Source organism: Caretta caretta, chromosome 4, assembly GCF_965140235.1.
Source record: "Caretta caretta isolate rCarCar2 chromosome 4, rCarCar1.hap1, whole genome shotgun sequence".
Lineage (NCBI taxonomy): Eukaryota > Metazoa > Chordata > Testudines > Cheloniidae > Caretta > Caretta caretta.
In genome coordinates, this window is record NC_134209.1 from 153,886,221 (window position 1) to 153,905,843 (window position 19,623).

The 19,623-nt window shown below is 56.1% G+C and overlaps 1 protein-coding gene across 3 annotated transcripts in view; it reads left to right on the forward strand.

Annotated features, from left to right (window-relative positions):
• The window catches only part of LOC125635193 (dedicator of cytokinesis protein 2-like), a 344,043-nt gene that overhangs the window by 16,913 nt on the left and 307,507 nt on the right, over window positions 1-19,623 (forward strand). For all 3 annotated transcript variants that reach the window (XR_012668261.1, XM_048846557.2, XM_075128207.1), the window contains exons 5-10: window positions 1,918-2,014; window positions 7,252-7,400; window positions 7,958-8,093; window positions 8,411-8,562; window positions 13,931-14,012; window positions 15,777-15,912. Coding sequence is in view for 2 of the 3 variants with exons in the window: in XM_048846557.2 (XP_048702514.2) it covers window positions 1,918-2,014; window positions 7,252-7,400; window positions 7,958-8,093; window positions 8,411-8,562; window positions 13,931-14,012; window positions 15,777-15,912 (752 nt within the window). In the remaining variant the exon portion in view is untranslated. The remainder of the gene's footprint in view (window positions 1-1,917; window positions 2,015-7,251; window positions 7,401-7,957; window positions 8,094-8,410; window positions 8,563-13,930; window positions 14,013-15,776; window positions 15,913-19,623) is intronic.

Consider the following 19,623-nt stretch of genomic DNA (forward strand, 5'->3'; position numbering starts at 1 on the left):
CACCTTCCTGGGTCTGACCTCGGAGCATTCAGCATCCTCTGCCCCTCCGTGCGCTTCCCACAGCGAGTCCGCTCAGGTGGTGCTCCTGGGGAAGCCAGAGGGTCCTGCCCCCCAACTCCGCAGTCAGACGGGACTCTCAGCCAGCCAGTAAAACAGAGGGTTTATTAGACGACAGGAACATGGTCTAAAACAGAGCTTGCAGGTGCAGAGAACAGGACCCCTCAGCTGGGACCATTTTGGGGGGCTGGGAACCAGACAACCACGTCTGCCCCTCACTCCATGTCCCAGCCAGCCCCAAACTGACTCACCCTCCAACCCCTCCTCCTCTGGGCTTTGTCCCTTTCCCGGGCCAGGAGGGCACCTGATTCCTTTGTTCTCCAACCCTTTAGATCTCACCTTGCAGGGGGGAAGGGCCCAGGCCATCAGTTGCCAGGAAACAGGGTGTCGGCCATTCTCTGTGTCCAGACCCCTGCACACACCTGCCCTCTAGGGCTCTGCAACGATCATACACCCTTATCCCACCCCCCTAGATACTTAAGATCTGCCTAGGGGAAACTGAGGCACCCCCACACTATTCAGAGGAAACGTTAAAAACAGTAAAAAGAAAAGGAGTACTTGTGGCACCTTAGAGACTAACCAATTTATTTGAGCATGAGCTTTCGTGAGATGAAGTGAGCTGTGGCTCACGAAAGCTCATGCTCAAATAAATTGGTTAGTCTCTAAGGTGCCACAAGTACTCCTTTTCTTTTTGCGAATACAGACTAACACGGCTGTTCCTCTGAAACCTGTCGTTAAAAACAGTCTCACTTCGTCACAGCTGGGTCCTACCCCCTTCCCGTCCCAGAGCTCGGCTGGGTCCTACCCCCCTCCCATCTCAGTGCTAAGCTGGGCCTTGCCCGCATCCTGTCCCAGTGCTTAGCTGTGTCGTGCCCCCCTACCCTGTCCCAGTGCTCAGCTGAGTCCTGCCTCCCAGCCCCCATCCCAGTGCTAAGCCAGGTCCTGCTCCTCATCCCAGCGCTCGGCTGGGTCTTGCCCCCCTGTCCCACTGCTCAGCCAGGGCCCCGCATCCCAGTGCTCATTCGGGCCCTGCCCCTTCCCCGTCCCAGTGCTTGCCTGTGCCCTATCACCACCCGTCTATCCCAGTGCTCAGTCGGGCACTGCACCCCTCCCATCCCAGTGCTTAGCTGGGCCCTGTCACCGCCCACGTCCCCGTGCATGGCTGGGTCCTGCATCCTCTCCCCCCTCAAGGCTCAGCCGGGCCCTGTCACTGCGCCCCCATCCCCATGCCCCCCCATCCCAGTGCTCGGCTGGGCCCTGTCACCCCTCCACACACACACCTGTCCCAGTGCTCAGCTGGGCCCTATCATCGACCCCCCATCCCAGTACCCCTCCCCTGTGCTTGGCTGGGCCCTGTCACCTCCTCCCCCATTCCAGTGCTCGGGTGGACCCTTCTGCCTCCCCCAGCCTGTCCCTGTGTTTGGCCAGACGTCCTGCCCTCCCAGTCCCAGCATTCGGCCGTGCCCCTCCCCTGGCATGAAGTGGGGCAAGCAGCCCAGCACCCCAAGTCTGTGCCTGGCCTGGTTCTCAGCTCTCCCCCATCCCCTGCTTGCAGTAACCAGCCTGCAGCTCCAGGATTCGCTCTCCTTATAACCTGCCAGGCCAGGGCTCTCGCAGCCCAGTGGACCCCTGGCCAGGGCGGGCAACCCCCTCAAACGGCGGCTGGGTACAGGGAGGGCGATGCAGGGTCTCAGTGGGGCTCCCTGAGGCTGATGGCTGGTGCTGCCGCAGCCTGTGGCAGAACTGCGGGGCAGGCGGGAACTGGGGCTGTTGAGCTCAGGGACCCGCATGCAACGGGCAGGGGTGGGGCTGAGCCTCCTCGCCATGTGCAGGGCTTGGCCTCACCAGCTCTCTGGCCAGGGCGGAGGAGAACATTGTGTCTGCGGAGATGCCGATGGTGCAGGAGATCACGACCACGCTGCGGGAATGGGCCACCATCTGGAAGCAGCTCTATGTGGTAAGAGCCTGTGGCCCAGCAGTAGGGAAGCCATGGGGACCGGTCCACCCTCTGGAGATGGGTCACCAGCCCTCAGCCTGGGGAGGGGATAGGCGGGGGGGGGGGGGGTGCACAGGGTGTCACAGAGTCCCTGGGCGATGCTCTGGAACTGCTCCCCATGAAGCCAGTCAGGACTCTGGGGAAGCCTCCTTTCTGTGAGCAGCCTGTCTGCAGGACACAAAGCTCACACAGCTTCCACCTTCCTGGGTCTGACCTCGGAGCCTTCATGCGCCTCCGTGCGCTTCCCCCTCCGTGCGCTTCCCACAGCGAGTCCACTCAGGTGGGGCTCCTGGGGAAGCCAGAGGGTCCTGCCCCCCAACTTCGCAGTCAGACGTGACTCTCAGCCAGCCAGTAAAACAGAGGTTTATTAGACGATGGGAACATGGTCTAACACAGAGTCTGTAGGTGCAGAGAACCGGACACCTCAGCTGGGTCCATTTTGGGGGGCAGTGAGCCAGACAACCACATCAGCCCTTCACTCTATGTCTCCAGCCAGCTCCAAACTGAAACTCTCTCCAGCCCCTCCTCCTCTGGGCTTTGTCCCTTTCCCAGGCCAGGAGGTCACCGGATTCCTTTGTTCTCCAACCCTTTAGCTCTCACCTTGCAGGGGTGGAAGGGCCCAGGCCATCAGTGGCCAGGAAACAGGGTGTTGGCCATTCTCTGTGTCCAGACCCCTGCACACCCCTGCCCTCTAGGGCTCTGCAGTGATCCTACACCTTTACCCCACCACCTAGATACTTAAGAACTGCATAGGGGAAACTGAGGCACGTCCACACTATTCAGAGGAAACATTAAGAACAGTCCTGCTTCATCACATCTCTCCCCCATTCGAGATCGAACTAGGCGGGGTCACTTTAGCCGGTGACCTGAGGAAGTTCGAAGCCGCCAACGTTCCCATGGATGCCCCAGCATCTCTCCCATTCCTTGGTAGGCCCTTCCAGTTTCACGCCCTCCCTCAGGTCCGGGGTTGTCGATAGCACTCGCAGACCACATGTGGGAAGGTTTATGCGGCCCATGCCCTTTGGCCACCCCAAAACCCCAGGGGGTCAAACTGGGATTGGGTCTTCTCCCCAACAAGCTGGCCAAACACAGCCACTTGGTTAGAGGACTGTTTAACTTTCTTAACAGCTTTCACTCCATCTGAGACCTTCTCAAAGCTCTCCACACTGGATCTTTCAACAGAAAAGTCAGTGGATCCATTCACAACAGAAAATTTCTGGCTGTTAGGAACTGAAACTTTCTTGATTAAATCACTTTCACACCCTTCAGTTGCAGTAAACTGCTTGCAAAGACTCAATGAGGATTCTTTTCCCTAGGGCTTTTCTATGCAACAATTCACCCCCACAGAAATTCTGCTCTTACCCTCTTTACCTAGGGCTTGCTCTAGAGGAACACTTTCCTGAGCAACAACAGACTCTTTCTGGGTCTCCTGTACATCCAGAATTACCTCTGGCCCATCCGGCGGATTCCTACACAATCCCCTTTCAGGCAAACTTACAGACTTCCTAGATAAAAGGTCAGAAGCATTCTCCTTCCCTTTGCCACACACAAGTTCAGGAATCTTTTCCTTCTTGCGACAGGTTTCCACACCCTCAGTAGGTAACACAATCACATCACCTTCATTCTCTCCTTGTGCCCTGGCTAGGATCTCACCCTGATTAGACAAAGTTCCTCCACCCTTTCCAACAACACAGGAGCAACAGGCAAAATACAAGCACCAGAATTGTCTGGGCTCTGAGATTTTACATAGACACTAACTGGATGCGACCTAGTTACAGCGCCATTCTCCCGAGCAGACACAAACTTAGGACCCTTCCCTTCCTGGGCTTTAGCTGAATCCAGAACCAGCTCTGAGACAACTGCACGACCCTCAACCATCACAGGCTGAAAGGCCCCTTCTGTCTGCTCCACAGACAAAGAAGAGATGGAGACAGTTTCTCCTTTCCCAGACACACAGCTTGGGATCTATTTAGTCTTGAGGTTCCCTGCAGAACTGGCCCCCCGGGGTCTATCCCCACTCACCCCGGGGAGGTCCCCTAGGTCTCTCTGCTCCCCCACCGCCAGTTCATGCTGCTGCTGCTTCTGCAGCTCTTTCTCGGGCTCTCGCTGTCTCTCACAGTCCTCTTGCTCTCTCGCACTCAGCTCCAACTCATCCATCTCCGATCCCTGGATGGGGAACCCGATCGAGAAGACCCCCGTCAGGTCGGGGACAGGAATCTTGGGAATGCCTGGCTACCACTCCAGCTGCTCCCAGGTCCTGCTATAGCCCCATTTGGGGTCAGGAATCTGTTCCTTAGAGCGGTCATCCTCCTCCAGCTGCACGATTAACTGTGCTTCGGTGAACTTTCCAATGTGCAACCCCCTCTTTCTGCACAGGTTTACAATGTCCTTCTTAAGGAGACGGTGACAGGCCATCACTCCACTCTTCCCAAGTTGTTGTGGACTCACAGGCCTGTGTGCTCTCAGCTCCCCACGGTTTCCAGGGAGAACCCCTAGTGTGCCAGCCCTTCTCGAGGTCACCACCTCTTTGCCAGGGTCGAGCTGGAGACTCCTCCGCCCCTGGGACCGCTCGCTGCAATCTCCAGAGGAACCCTGTTACTGCAAAAGTCCTTCTCTCTGGTCACACACTCCCAGGGGTTAACCACCCCCTGAAACCATCTCTCTCTCTGATTCTTCAGCACGCCTGGTCCCCGTCAATCCCCTTTGTTTTACTGCTCCCCAATCACTTACTGCAGGAAGCGCCGTCCACGGGGTGCAGTATATCCCACCACTACCACCAGTTGTCACAGAGTACCTGGGCGTTGCTCTGGAACTATAAGGTGGATAGAAAGCTGGCTAGATTGTCGGGCTCAACAGGTAGTGATCAATGGCTCCATGTCTAGGGGTTGGTCCTGGCGCCGGTTATGTTCAATATCTTCATAAATGATTTGGAGGATGGTGTGGATTGCACTCTAAGCAAATTTGCAGATGACACTAAACTGGAGGAGTGGTAGATACGCTGGAGGGTAGGGATAGGATATAGAGGGACCTAGACAAATTGGAGGATTGGGCCAAAAGAAATCTGATGAGGTTCAATAAGGATAAGTGCAGGGTCCTGCACTTAGGACGGAAGAACCCAATGCACAGCTACAGACTAGGGACTGAGTGGCTCGGCAGCAGTTCTGCAGAAAAGGACCTAGGGGTGACAGTGGATGAGAAGCTGGATAGGAGTCAACAGTGTGCCCTTGTTGCCAAGAAGGCCAATGGCATTTTGGGATGTATAAGTAGGGGCATTTGTCATGGAGTGTGGGGGAGTCCAGGCCCTGCACCCCTCTTCCTGGGTTTCACTGAGACTCTCAGAAGGTTTATTGGACAACAGGAACACAGTCCAAAACAGAGCTTGTGGGTGCACCCAGGACCCCTCAGTCAAGTCCTTCTGGGGAAGCCGGGAGCTTAGACCCCAGCCCTGGTGTTCCCTGTGTTCCTCCACCCAGCCCCAAACTGAAACTAAACCCACGCAGCAGGTTCCCTGCTGCAGCCTCCGTCCACATTCCTGGGTAGAGGTGTTACCTCCCCCTCCCCCTCCTGGCTCAGGTGACAGGCTCTCAGGTCTCCCATCCCCAGGGCACATTCCCAGGTCAACACTCCCCCCTCCCTGCTGCGTCACATCCTCACAGCATTGCCAGCAGATCGAGGGACGTGATCGTTCCCCTCTATTCGACATTGGTGAGGCCTCATCTGGAGTACTGTGTCCAGTTTTGGGCCCCACACTACAAGAAGGATGTGGAGAAATTGGAAAGAGTCCAGCGGAGGGCAACAAAAATGATGAGGGGACTGGAACACATGACTTATGAGGAGAGGCTGAGGGAACTGGGGATGTTTAGTCTTCAGAAGAGAAGAATGAGGGGGGATTTGATAGCTGCTTTCAACTACCTGAAAGGGGGTTCCAAAGAGGATGGCTCTAGACTGTTCTCAGTGGTAGAAGATGACAGGACAAGGAGTAATGGTCTCAAGTTGCAGTGGGGGAGATTTAGGTTGGATATTAGGAAAAACTTTTTCACTATGAGGGTGGTGAAACACTGGAATGCGTTACCTAGGGAGGTGGTGGAATCTCCTTCCCTAGAAGTTTTTAAGGTTAGGCTTGACAAAGCCCTGAAAGGCATGATTTAGTCGGGGATCGGTCCTGCTTTGAGCAGGGGGTTGGACTAGATGACATCCTGAGGTCCCTTCCAACCCTGATATTCTATGATTCTATGATTCTAACTGCTCCCCATGAAGCCAGTCAGGACTCTGGGGCAGTCGCCTTTCTGTGAGCAGCCTGTCTTCAGGACACAAAGCTCACACAGCTTCCACCTTCCTGGGTCTGACCTCAGAGTATTCAGCATCCTCTCTCCCTCCGTGCGCTTTCCACAGCGAGTCCACTCAGGTGGGGCTCCTGGGGAAGCCACAGGGTCCTGCACCCAAACTTCACAGTCAGTCGTGACTCTCAGCCAGCCAGTAAAACAGAGGTTTATTAGACGACAGGAACATGGTCTAACACAGAGCTTGTAGGTACAGAGAACCGGACCCCTCAGCTGCGTCCATTTTGGGGGGCAGTGAGCCAGACAACCACGTCTGCCCCTCACTCCATGTCTCCAGCCAGCCCCAAACTGAAACTCTCTCCAGCCCCTCCTCCTCTGGGCTCTGTCCCTTTCCCGGGCCAGGAGGTCACTGGATTCCTTTGTTCTCCAACCCTTTAGCTCTCACCTTGCAGGGGGGAAGGGCCCAGGCCATCAGTTGCCAAGAAATAGGGTGTCGGCCATTCTCTGTGTCCAGACCCCCACACACACATGCCCTCTAGGGCTCTGCAATGATCCTACACCCTTACCCCACCACCTAGATACTTAAGAACTGCCTAGGGGAAACTGAGGCACCTCCACGCTATTCAGAGGAAACATTAAGAACAGTCCCACTTCGTCACACAGGGCAAGTGCCAACCTTTAGGATGGGGGCTGTGGGAACTGCAGGGAGTGGGGGTCGCTCGTTGGGATGGGGGCTGCAGGGGCTGTGAGGGGTCAGGGATGGGGGCTGTGGGAATCACGGGGGGTGGGCCTTTCTGGGATGGGGTCAGCAGGAGTCAGGGAAGAGGGGCCGGATGGATTGGGCTCTGCACTGCAAGGGCTGTGTGTGATCAGCTCTCTGGGACCGGCCATGACTCTTGCCCCCGTGACACCCTGCAGATGGGGCAGAAAGAGCGGTACGGGCAGGTCAGGAGGATGATGTGTGAGCTGATGGAGAGGCGCTCGCAGCTGCTCTCTGGGACACTCCCCAAGGATGAACTCCTGGAGCTCAAGAAGGAGGTGACCAGCAAGATCGACTACGGGAACAAGTGAGAGCCTGCAGGGGGCAGGGAAGGGTGGGGCTGGGATGGGGGTGGGGGGGCTGTAGGCAGGGAGTTGGGGTTGGAGAGGAGCTGTAGGTGGGGTTGGGTGGGGCTGGAGAGGGACCAGGGATGGGCACTAGTACGTGCCGTGGGTGCACTGGAGAAAGTGAGAGCATGGGGATGGAGACAGCCCAGGTGTGCAAGGCACACAAGCGTGCAAGCAGCATAGTGTAAGCAAGGGCCCAGGGGCAGAGAATGCTCCGCAGTGCGTGAATCAGGAACAGTGAGAGGGTTGGGGGTCACCCGTGGCAACCCCTGGCATGAACCCTGCTGCAGTCCTGGGTGAGACCTGTGCCGGCCCCTTCCCACCCCAAGGTGGGCACCTGCTGGGCATGCAGGCTGGATCCACGGCCAGTGACCGGGGGGGTGGGGGGGCATTTGCTTCATGGCAGGGTGGCTGGGTGATGCTCTGTGTGTGGCTGGGCTGGGCCAGAGGCCTCAGGGAGTCCGGGTCCCTGACCTGCGCCTGGAGTTGTGTTCATGCCCCGGCCTGTGCTCTGCAGGATCCTGGAGCTAGACCTGGTTGTGCGTGATGAGAACGGGAACATCCTGGACCCGGACAGAACCAGCGTCATCAGCCTCTTCCAGGCTCACAGACAGGCCACGAGTATGATCAGTAAGCGCATCCAGGAAGAGACGGTGAGTGCCCGTCCCTGGCCCCCTCGCCCGGTCCTTCTTCCCGGACTCTGCCCCACACCATGCTAACAGGTGTGCTGGCCCTTCCCAGCTGAGAGGCACTGCCCATGGGAGTTCATACACAGAGATGGGGAGTTCCAGCCCCCTGCCAGGTTGGGGGTCTCCCTGCACCACCCAGGCCCCTGCTCTGAGCTTCAGGCTATCCTGCTGCCCGCTGCTCTGGGCCTGCTCCCAGCTAGAGCCCAGGCAGGAGCCAGGGTAGGGAGGGGCCAGGCAGGTGGGAGTCCCTTTGGCCTTGACCTCTGCCCGTCTCCCCGCAGTGCTCCCAGTACAGCGAGCAGGGCTGCAATGCCCGCCTGGCCTCGCCCTCCCACAACCTCTACCTCTGCGTCCGCAATTTCGTCTGCAACATCGGGGAGGAGGCACAGCTCTTCACAGCGCTCTATGACCCTGGCCAGCAGAAGATGATCAGGTACCTGCCCCAAGGGAGGGAGACAGGGCTTACACCCTACTCTGGGGGCCTCACCAGGAGAGCCCTGGGCCAGGGCTGCTGCTCTGATGGGACCTGACTGACTCCTGAGCCTTGGCCCGCGGGGAGTTGCCAAGTGACCTGCTCCTGGGTCAGGGATCCCAGCGCCTGGCACCATGGAGCTCAGCAGTTTCCAAACCAGACCTGGAGCAACAGCAGAGCCACTGTCCTGAGCCGTGTGGGCCCAGATGGCTTACCAGATGGGCTTACCTCACTGGCTGATGACTTGTCTCCTCTCCCCCACCCCTGCCCACTGACCGGCTGGTGATAACCACCCCTCCCCTTCCCACCACTGACCAACCAGTGACACCCGCTCCTACAGGTTACTGATTTAGAGTGATCTAGATCACTTGGTAAACTGGGTGCAAGCAAACAATATATATTTTAATACAGCTAAATGTGAACAAATACTGCTAGGAACAAAGGAGGCAGGTCAGGCATACTGGGTGGGGGCTCTGTCCTGGGGAGCAGTGACTCAGACAAAAATTTGGAGGTGGGCAATCAGCTGAACATGAGCTTCCACTTGGCACTTTGGCCAGAAGGTGAATGCTATCCTGGGATCCAGGTAAACTGGGGAATCTTGAGTAGCAGCAGAGAGGTGATTTTCCCTCTGTATCTAGCACTGGGGCGACCGCTGCTGGAATCCTGTGCCCAGTTCTGGTGCCTGAAATTCAAGAAGGATGTTGATAAATTGGAGAGGCACAAGAATGATGAAAGAATTAGAAATCCTGCCTGATAGCGAGAGACTCAAGCAGCTCAATCTGTTTAGCTGAACAAAGAGCAGGTTACGGAGTAACTTGATCCCCGCCTACATGGAGAACAAATATTTAATAAGGGGCTCAGCTCTTCAATCCAGCAGACAAAGGTCTAACCTGATCCAAGGGCTGGAAGATGAAGCTAGACAAATTCAGGCTGGAAATAAGGCATATATTTTTGACAGTGAGAGTAATTAACCATTGGAACAATTTACCCAGGGTCTTGGTGGATTCTCCATCCCTGACAATTTTCTATGAAGATTGGCTGTTTTTCCAAAAGATCTGCTTGGGGATTATTATGGGGCAGTAGCTATACAGGGGCCAGACCAGAGGATCCCAGTGGCCGCTGCTGGCCTTGGAGTCTGTGAATCTACTTCCCATGCTGATTGCCTGGTGATAACCACTCCTCTCCTCCCGCCCTCCCCAACTGACCGGTACTAACCACTGCCCCCCACTGACTGACCAGTGATAACTGACCCCACCCCACACTGACTGACCAGTGATAACCGCCCCTACTCCACACAACCGACCCGTGATAATCACCTGTAACTCCCCACCCCACTGCCCAGTGATAACTACCCCGCACTGACTGACCAGTGATAACCGCCCCTACCCTCCCCAACCAACTGGTGATAACCACATGTAATTCCTCACCCCACTGACCAGTGATAACTGACCCCGCCCTCCACTGACTGACCAGTAGGGGTTGCCAACTTTCTAATCGCACAAAACCAAACACTCCTTCCCCGCCCCTTTCTTGAGGCCATGCCCATTCTCAGAGGTCCCGCCCCCACTGACTCCATCCTCCTTCCTGCCCTCACTCACTCTCCCCCACCCTCACTCACTTTCACTGGGCTAGGGCAGGGGGTTGGGGTACAGGACGGGGTGAGGCTTTGACTGGGGGTGCGGGTTCTGGGGTGGGGCCAGAAATGAGGCGTTCAGGGTACAGGAAGGGGCTCAGGGCTGGGGCAGGGGGTTGGGTGTGGGAGGGGGTTAGGGGTGTGGGCTCTGGGAGGGAGTTAAGATGTGGGAGGGGGTGCAGGGCTGGGGGTTCGGGTGTGGGCTCTGGGAGGGAGTTAGGGTGCAGGAGGGGGTTCCAACCTGGGACAGAGAGTTGGGGTGCAGAAGGGGGATCGGGGTGTGGGCTCCAGCTGGGCGGCACATACCTGAGGTGGCTGCCTGCCTGCCCTGGCTCCATGCAGCTCCCAGAATTGGCCAGCGTGTCCCTGTGGCCTTTAGATGGAGGGACCAGGGGGCTCTGTGTGCTGCCAGCACCTGCAAGCGCAGCTCTTGCAGTTTTCATTGGCTGTGGTTCCTGGCCAATGGGAGCTGCGGAGCCGGCACTGCGGGCGGGGGCAGTGCGTGGAGCTTCCTGATTGCCCCTGTGCCTAGGGGCCACAGGGACATGCTGGCCGCTGCCAGGAGCTGCGCGGAGCCACAGCAGGCAGGAAGCTTGCCTTAGCCCCACTGTATCGCCGACTGCTGTACTGCAGACTTTTAATGGCCCGGTCAGCGGTGTTGACCAGAGCCACCAGGGTCCTTTTTCGTCTGGGAGTTCCAGTTGCAAACTGGACGCTGGTCAACCCTACTGACCAGTGATAACTGACCCCCACCCCCCACTGACTGACCAGTGATAACTGACCCCACCCCCACTGACTGCTCATGCCCCCCCCCCAGTGACCGACCAACTGGTGATAACTGCTCCTCTCCCCCTGAGGGGGATAGACACCCACTGTTCAGGGAGGGTTGGCCTGGCAGGAGGACACACCCTGCCCTGGGCCAGGGAACTCCTGCTGAGGCCAGGGCTTTTGGCCCCCTGCTGAGTGCCTGAGGCTTCATATGGCATGAGACCCAAGGGGACTCAATATGTTGCTGTCCTAACCTGAGGCACAGGGGGGGCACCCAGTGGTCCCGGGGCTGCTGTTTCTTTCTCTGTAGGGAGGGGAGACAGCCTTCACCTCGGGGAAGCTGTTCCTTCCTGATGCAGCCTGTCTCTGTCTCTGTCTCTCCCTTCCTCTCCATTCCGTTCCAAGTACACCCCGCAAATGCAATAACCTCCCTCCTGGCTGTGCTGACACCTTGTGGGCTCGTCTGGTGTCGGCTGCCCGGGGAGCCAAGGTCTCCTGGAGCTGCCCAGGTTGACGGTAGATGTACAAGTGGGGAATTGCCATCCCATGGGAGTGTTTTTGCCCACAGGGACCTGTTAACCTTCCTCTGTGATGAAAACTGACCAGTTAATAAAAAGAAAAGGAGTACTTGTGGCACCTTAGAGACTAACCAATTTATTTGAGCATGAGCTTTCGTGAGCTACAGCTCACTTCATCGGATGCATACCGTGGAAACGGTATGCATCCGATGAAGTGAGCTGTAGCTCACGAAAGCTCATGCTCAAATAAATTGGTTAGTCTCTAAGGTGCCACAAGTACTCCTTTTCTTTTTGCGAAGACAGACTAACACGGCTGTTACTCTGTGACCAGTTAATGTTACTCTGTGTCTCCTGTCCCTTGCCTTACCTCCTGAACCAACTGCCTTTGTATTGAATGTGCCCAGGGTAAGGACTCTGTGATCTGCTTTTTACCCTCTAGCCCTCATTCCCAGGACCAGTCAGTCTTGCTCTCCAGGTCTCTGCTGTGGTGGAGCAGTTTGTTCTGTGCTCACTGGCCAAGTGTGTCTCACACTGCCCCCTCTAGCGGCAGGTCCCCGTCAAAACTCAAAAAGAAAAGGAGTACTTGTGGCACCTTAGAGACTAACCAATTTATTTGAGCATGAGCTTTCGTGAGCCACAGCTCACTTCATCAGATGTGTACCATGGAACAAATTACAGACGGGTGCTGGGAGTCAAGGACCAGAGTTTGGGCTCTGCAGTGGCCCTGCTTTTGTGGATCCATGTGATGGAAAGGGATTGGTGTGAAAGTGGTTTCCTGAATTCACTCAGAAAGCAAATGCCCTTCAGACAGAAGTGAGAGTGAAAAGCCTTGGGGTGGCCACCTGTCACACCCTGCAGCTGTGGGTCTCTCCCCCAGGCTGGATTCTCGGGAGGCACGAGGGGGGTGCAGCTGAAAGACAGAGGAGAGAGGGCAGAGATAGAGCAGTGCTTGGGGAAGGCCAGGCTGAGCCAGTGCTAGGTAGCTGAGCCAGGGCTGCACGCTGAAGAAAGAGGTGGCTGTGGAGGATTAGGGGCCCCAGCCAATCGGGGGCACTCCAGAAAAATGGGCACCCCCATGCCCTGACCTGCTCCTGCCAAGGAGTGGGGCAAACCCCCGCGCCCAACCCCATTTCCCCAGCAGGAGCGCAGGAGAGGGGGTAGGGGGTCCCCACTTATTCTGACCCAGAGCCCCACAAAACAGTAATCCACCTCTGTCCAGGACAGCCTGCACCAGCCAGCCACCCAGGGAGCAGCTGCAGGACTAGCAAAGCGGGATTGCAGGGAGCGGGACAATGGGTCCCTTGAGAGCAGTGCAATGAGCAAACCAGGAAAAGTGTGAAAAGAGCTGATGGGAACGTGCAGTGCTTGCAGAGGGGCTGGCTCTGAGGGGTTGGGAATGGGGGTGCTGGCTCCAATCTGGCCCCAGGATGGAGGGATTGGCTGGGTGGTGGGGGCATGGGGAATGAGACCCGGGGCCTTTCCCCTCTAGTTCCGATCTGGCCCCACGGCAGGGACAGGCTGGGAGATGGGGGTGAGGAATAGGACATGGGGCCTGTCCCCTCCAGGGGGTGCTGGCTCAGATCCAGCCTCAGGGCAGGGTGTTTCCCTGCCCCGCCCCCGGCTGCCCATGCCTGAGCTGCGCCTTGTGACCCGGGCTTACAGAGAGGCCTGAGTTGTTTCCAAAGGAGTCAGGTCCCACCCCAGAGAGAGGGAGGAGCCTTGGCAGCTCCCTGCAATGCTTGGCCCAGAGCCATAGGCTTGGCTGTTAAACGGGGGTTTGTTCTTGAGCCTTGCCCCATGTAGAGCTCTGCTTCAGGGCTGTGTGGCGCCTGCCAAGCGTCTGCATCCTGTCCCACCACATGCCATGCTCCTCCGGAAGGAAGCTTGCTGAGCGCATGCTTTGCACTCGGAGTCACTCGCATCTCCAAGGCCCACGGCCCAGATGGGATGATCCCCGGTACCTGCATTCAGGTGAGGGGTGCTGTTAGGATAGGCAGCTTCCCACAGGGCTGTTTGAATAACAGGGTGCTTGGGCCTCCGGTGCTGTATAGGGCGTGCTGGATGGGAGAGGACAGGACACGTGGTGAAGGGGATAAAACTTGGCCCTCACCGTCTCTCTTTCACTGGGCTTGAGCACTGAACAGGGCCCTGCGTGGGAGCCGGCAGAGCCTGTGTCTGCTGCCCCCATCATACCCCCAGGGTGCTGACTGGGCCTAGCCACTCCTGCTCACAGACCCTGTGCTCGGTGGCTGTCCCTTCCTGTCTGTGAGCTGGAGGCCTAGGGCCACAGGCCCGCCCACCCAGCTCAGGGCAGCACCACCCCTTGAGAGGCTGGACAGAGCTGGATCCCGGGCTCCTGGCTGTGTCCTGCAGTGGCGAGTCTCCTGACGCTCTCGGGTTCTCTTTGCAGCGAGAACTATCTTATCCGCTGGGCCAGCACGGGGGTTCCGCAGGACATCGAGTTGCTCAACAACCTGAAAGCCATCTTCACGGTGAGCACAGGTGCCCTCTTGCCCTGCCTGACAGCATGCCTCTTGCACCCAGATGCCTGAGCCAGGATCGAGCCCCGTCGTGCAGGGGGCTGCACAGAGACGGGGACACAGAGCCTGCCCCCACAGGACCAGTAGCCCAGCAGTCCCGAGATGGATGGCAAAACACCATGCCCCCCCACTCCACCTGGGCCACCATGCCCCTTCCCAACCTCACCACAGCTGGGCCCTTTGCCCCTCCTCCATCGCACCACAACTGGCCACCATGCCCGTCCCCCACTCCACCGCAGCTGGGCCACCATGCCCCTCCCTGACCTTCCCCCACCCTGGCTCCCAGCCCTGGACCCAGTGCTCCCAGCTCCTCCCCCCGCTCCCCGTTGAATGGCCCCTGGTCCCAGTGCTCTGCTAGTGTAACCACATGACAAATGAGGGGTAACCCAGCATGCCATGTATTTCTCTCTCACGTCTACATTTCTTCTGTCCTTCAGTATACACCTGCAATTATCATACACGTCAACTGAATGTTTAAAATGGTCTCTATGATCAATTTTAATAAATTTCAGTCCATCTGAAAATAAGCAGCGGGTGCTCACCCTAGCTCCTGGTTCCACCATCTACTCCTTTAAATCCTTCCTGTGGCCCATTTCCTCTGTGACACTCAGACACCAGGGCCCCTAACCGCCGCTCTCCCCCCAGGCTTTCTTGTACACCCATCTCCATGGCCACGGCTGGCCTTGATTTCTCGCAGGCCCCAGGAAGGGGAACAGAGGGGATGTGGCGCCTACTGACTAAGGCCTGGTCTACACTAGGCACTTACATCTGTATAGCTATGTCTTGCAGGGGTGTGAAAAATCCACACCCCAGAGCGGCTCCGTTAAACTGACCTAACCCCCAGTGCAGACAGCACTAGGTCGATGGAAGAAGGCTACCGCCTCTCGGGGAGGTGGATTACCTATGCCAGCGGAAGAACCCCTCCCATCGGTAGAGGCAGTGTCCACACTGAAATGCTGCAGCTGCTCCACAGTAGCATTTTAAGTGTAGACCTCTCCCGAGCTGTATTCTCATCACGGCACAAGCTGCACCGAGACTGACCCCAGGAAGGGGCCAAGGCAGCTGGGCCAGAGAAAGGGGAAGTCTATATGTAAATGAAGCTGATTAACAGCATGAGCATGAAGTCACCTCCCGCCCCACCATGCTCTTCTGCTGGAGCTGATCCATCCCACCCTCTCTGCACTTGGCCCAGGTGCGGTCCAACTGCAGGCATAGGTCCGGACACTAGAGTTACAGCTGTCTCCTACATGAACAAATCAGGAGCGGCTGAGTGGGGCCTGCTCATTTCCTGCAGGTCAAGCTGGGCTGAGCCCACCATGCTCACAGGCAGTGTCCTGGGAGGAACTCGCTCTGTTCAGTCACCGTTGCCTTGTGCCCTTTGGCCTCATCGAGCTGCAAGGCTTGTGCACAGGCTGAAGGACCACATCTCAGAGTGTCCCTTTGGCTCACTAGAGCCCCGCTAAGTGCCCTCTGGTGACCTATCCCACATTCCCAGCACAGCCCCCAGAAGCAGTGCACTCTCGGAGATTCTGAAAGGCCGGGGTGGGGGGGATTGTGAGCACTGTTTGAGCTAGGCCCCCTAGTGCCATCCATCCCCCCCAGCGCTGACATGGCGCCCCCAGGCTGAGGACTAGCCTGCCCCATGTGGCATCAGACCCCCTGGCCAGGCCTTTGCGCTCTGTTGGGCCTTTCTCTGAGCTTCTCTCTCCCCCCCAGGACCTGGGCAGCAAGGACTTGAAACGAGAGAGGCTCTTCCTGGTGTGTCAGATTGTGCGGGTGGGGCGCATGGACCTGAAGGAGACCTACACGCGGAAACTGAGCACCGGCCTCAGGCGGCCCTTTGGCGTCTCAGGTGAGTGTGGGCCCTGGATCCATTCATTCCTTGGCCCCAGCAGTGCTGTCTCTCCACTGGCCGCTCAGCCAAAGGGCTCCAGCTGGCTTGGCCTGTGTCCCTGGCCTGAGGTGGGGGCTGCACGGCAGCAGTGTTAGCCTGTCAGCCCATGGCCCTGCCCCGGCCCTCACCTGGGCCAGCATCCCTGCTCACTGCCAGATTTGGCCCCCTTATTTACAGCTGAAAGTGGGGAGTGGCCAGTCCCATCCACTCACACCCAACCCATCCCTTAGGGCAGAGCAGAACCTCTCCCCAGAGCCCTACTTTCCCAAGGCTTTGTCAGGCTGGTTACAAGTGTTCCAGAGCTGGGGCTCAGCCCTGCCCCAGGAGACTGATTGACAGGTGCAGCTTTTGTCTCAGATTGTAAAGCCAGAAGGGACCACTGTGACCATCTGATCTCTAGCGTAACACAGGCCACAGCTGTCTCTTTGCAGGGTGTTTCTCTGAGCTGCAGCTGAAATTCCCCTTTTGCAGTTTGCTCTCAGTCTGCTTTGTAACACACACCTAACACACCTCCCTCAGTGGGCTCACACCCCTCACATGTGTGGGCTTTTGTCACATCCCCCTAGGTTATCTCTGAGCTGAGCCAGACAGACTTGGTGCTTTCTGTCTCTTTCTGGCCCCTCCATGGCTCAGGGGCTGCTTCAGCTCCCTCTGTTTGTCACTGTCCTGGGCCTTAGGGACCTGGGGCTGAGAGCAGGGACTGGGGGGTTCTCCCAGGGTCAGAGAGAGGGGAACTCTTCCCTCTCATTGTTAGTGATCAGAGGACAATAGTGTCTTTGTCCTGGCAGATGGCAGCAGGCACAGCCACTGTGTGGAGGAAGCAAGTCATCAGTCATATCAGAGGATAGTGATAGAAGTGAGGACATTCCACACGCTCCTTTCTCTCACTCTGCCTCTGTACTTTGATAAATGTTCCGAGCCTGGGATATTGATCCTCAACAAATGGAGTTGTTGGAAATGATTGATTTTTGATAGGCTAATTAGTGCAAGCTGGGACCTCAAGCACACCAAGTGAATATTTAACACAAGGGTAGCAAATTGGGCTCTGAGCTGAGTGTATCCCTGGGAAGCGGGTCTGTGCTGCTGTGTGTTATACTGGCTCCTACGCATTTATGCTCTGTAGAGCATGTAGCTGAAGGTGCTGAAATCCATGTGCCCCCAAGGGGGCGGAAGCCCCCTGAAATGGATTGAAACAAGAAATTCAGCCCCATGCAGCTTGTCAGCCGAGCTCAGAGATCATTCAGTGGAGGTCTGTGGGTCTGCAACAGCATCCATCTCTTCATATCTATCAGCTGAGACGGTCATCTATAGGGAGCGCATTGGGCAGGAGGCAGTATGGGTGGGGAGGCTCTCACTGTACCCAGGTGCTATTGCACGCCACAGGCTGGTTGCTGAGAAAAAAAATGTAGGATTCACTGTTCAGCAAATGTGGCTTTAAAGATTCAAAACCACTTGTAACACCACAGACCCTGTTTGTTAGTGGGTGGGATTGAACCTGAGACCTCTGGAGCTTAGTGCATGAGCCTCTACTGCGTGAGCTAAAAACCATATGCTTAGAATCATAGAATCATAGAATATCAGGGTTGGAAGGGACCCCAGAAGGTCATCTAGTCCAACCCCCTGCTCGAAGCAGGACCAATTCCCAGTTAAATCATCCCAGCCAGGGCTTTGTCAAGCCTGACCTTAAAAACCTCTAAGGAAGGAGATTCTACCACCTCCCTAGGTAACGCATTCCAGTGTTTCACCACCCTCTTAGTGAAAAAGTTTTTCCTAATATCCAATCTAAACCTCCCCCACTGCAACTTGAGACCATTACTCCTCGTTCTGTCATCTGCTACCATTGAGAACAGTCTAGAGCCATCCTCTTTGGAACCCCCTTTCAGGTAGTTGAAAGCAGCTATCAAATCCCTCCTCATTCTTCTCTTCTGCAGGCTAAACAATCCCAGCTCCCTCAGCCTCTCCTCATAAGTCATGTGTTCCAGACCCCTAATCATTTTTGTTGCCCTTCGCTGGACTCTCTCCAATTTATCCACATCCTTCTTGTAGTGTGGGGCCCAAAACTGGACACAGTACTCCAGATGAGGCCTCACCAATGTCGAATAGAGGGGAACGATCACGTCCCTCGATCTGCTCGCTATGCCCCTACTTATACATCCCAAAATGCCATTGGCCTTCTTGGCAACAAGGGCACACTGCTGACTCATCTCCAGCTTCTCGTCCACTGTCACCCCTAGGTCCTTTTCTGCAGAACTGCTGCCGAGCCATTCGGTCCCTAGTCTGTAGCGGTGCATTGGATTCTTCCATCCTAAGTGCAGGACCCTGCACTTATCCTTGTTGAACCTCATCAGATTTCTTTTGGCCCAATCCTCCAATTTGTCTAGGTCCTTCTGTATCCTATCCCTCCCCTCCAGCGTATCTACCACTCCTCCCAGTTTAGTATCATCCGCAAATTTGCTGAGAGTGCAATCCACACCATCCTCCAGATCATTTATGAAGATATTGAACAAAACCGGCCCCAGGACCGACCCTTGGGGCACTCCACTTGATACCGGCTGCCAACTAGACATGGAGCCATTGATCACTACCCGTTGAGCCCGACAATCTAGCCAGCTTTCTACCCACTTTATAGTGCATTCATCCAGCCCATACTTCCTTAACTTGCTGACAAGAATACTGTGGGAGACTGTGTCAAAAGCTTTGCTAAAGTCAAGAAACAATACATCCACTGCTTTCCCTTCACCCACAGAACCAGTAATCTCATCATAAAAGGCGATTAGATTAGTCAGGCATGACCTTCCCTTGGTGAATCCATGCTGGCTGTTCCTGATCACTTTCCTCTCATGCAAGTGCATCAGGATTGATTCTTTGAGGACCTGCTCCATGATTTTTCCAGGGACTGAGGTGAGGCTGACTGGCCTGTAGTTCCCAGAATCCTCCTTCTTCCCTTTTTTAAAGATTGGCACTACATTAGCCTTTTTCCAGTAATCCAGGACTTCCCCCGTTCGCCACGAGTTTTCAAAGATAATGGCCAATGGCTCTGCAATCACAGCCGCCAATTCCTTCAGCACTCTCGGATGCAACTCATCCGGCCCCATGGACTTGTGCACGTCCAGCTTTTCTAAATAGTCCCTAACCACCTCTATCTCCACAGAGGGCTGGCCATCTCTTCCCCATTTTGTGATGCCCAGCGCAGCAGTCTGGGAGCTGACCTTGTTAGTGAAGACAGAGGCAAAAAAAGCATTGAGTACATTAGCTTTTTCCACATCCTCTGTCACTAGGTTGCCTCCCTCATTCAGTAAGGGGCCCACACTTTCCTTGGCTTTCTTCTTGTTGCCAACATACCTGAAGAAACCCTTCTTGTTACTCTTGACATCTCTGGCTAGCTGCAGCTCCAGGTGCGATTTGGCCCTCCTGATATCATTCCTACATGCCCGAGCAATATTTTTATACTCTTCCCTGGTCATATGTCCAACCTTACGCTTCTTGTAAGCTTCTTTTTTATGTTTAAGATCTGCTAGGATTTCACTATTAAGCCAAGCTGGTCGCCTGCCATATTTACTATTCTTTCGACTCATCGGGATGGTTTGTCCCTGTAACCTCAACAGGGATTCCTTGAAATACAGCCAGCTCTCCTGGACTCCTTTCCCCTTCAAGTTAGTCCCCCAGGGG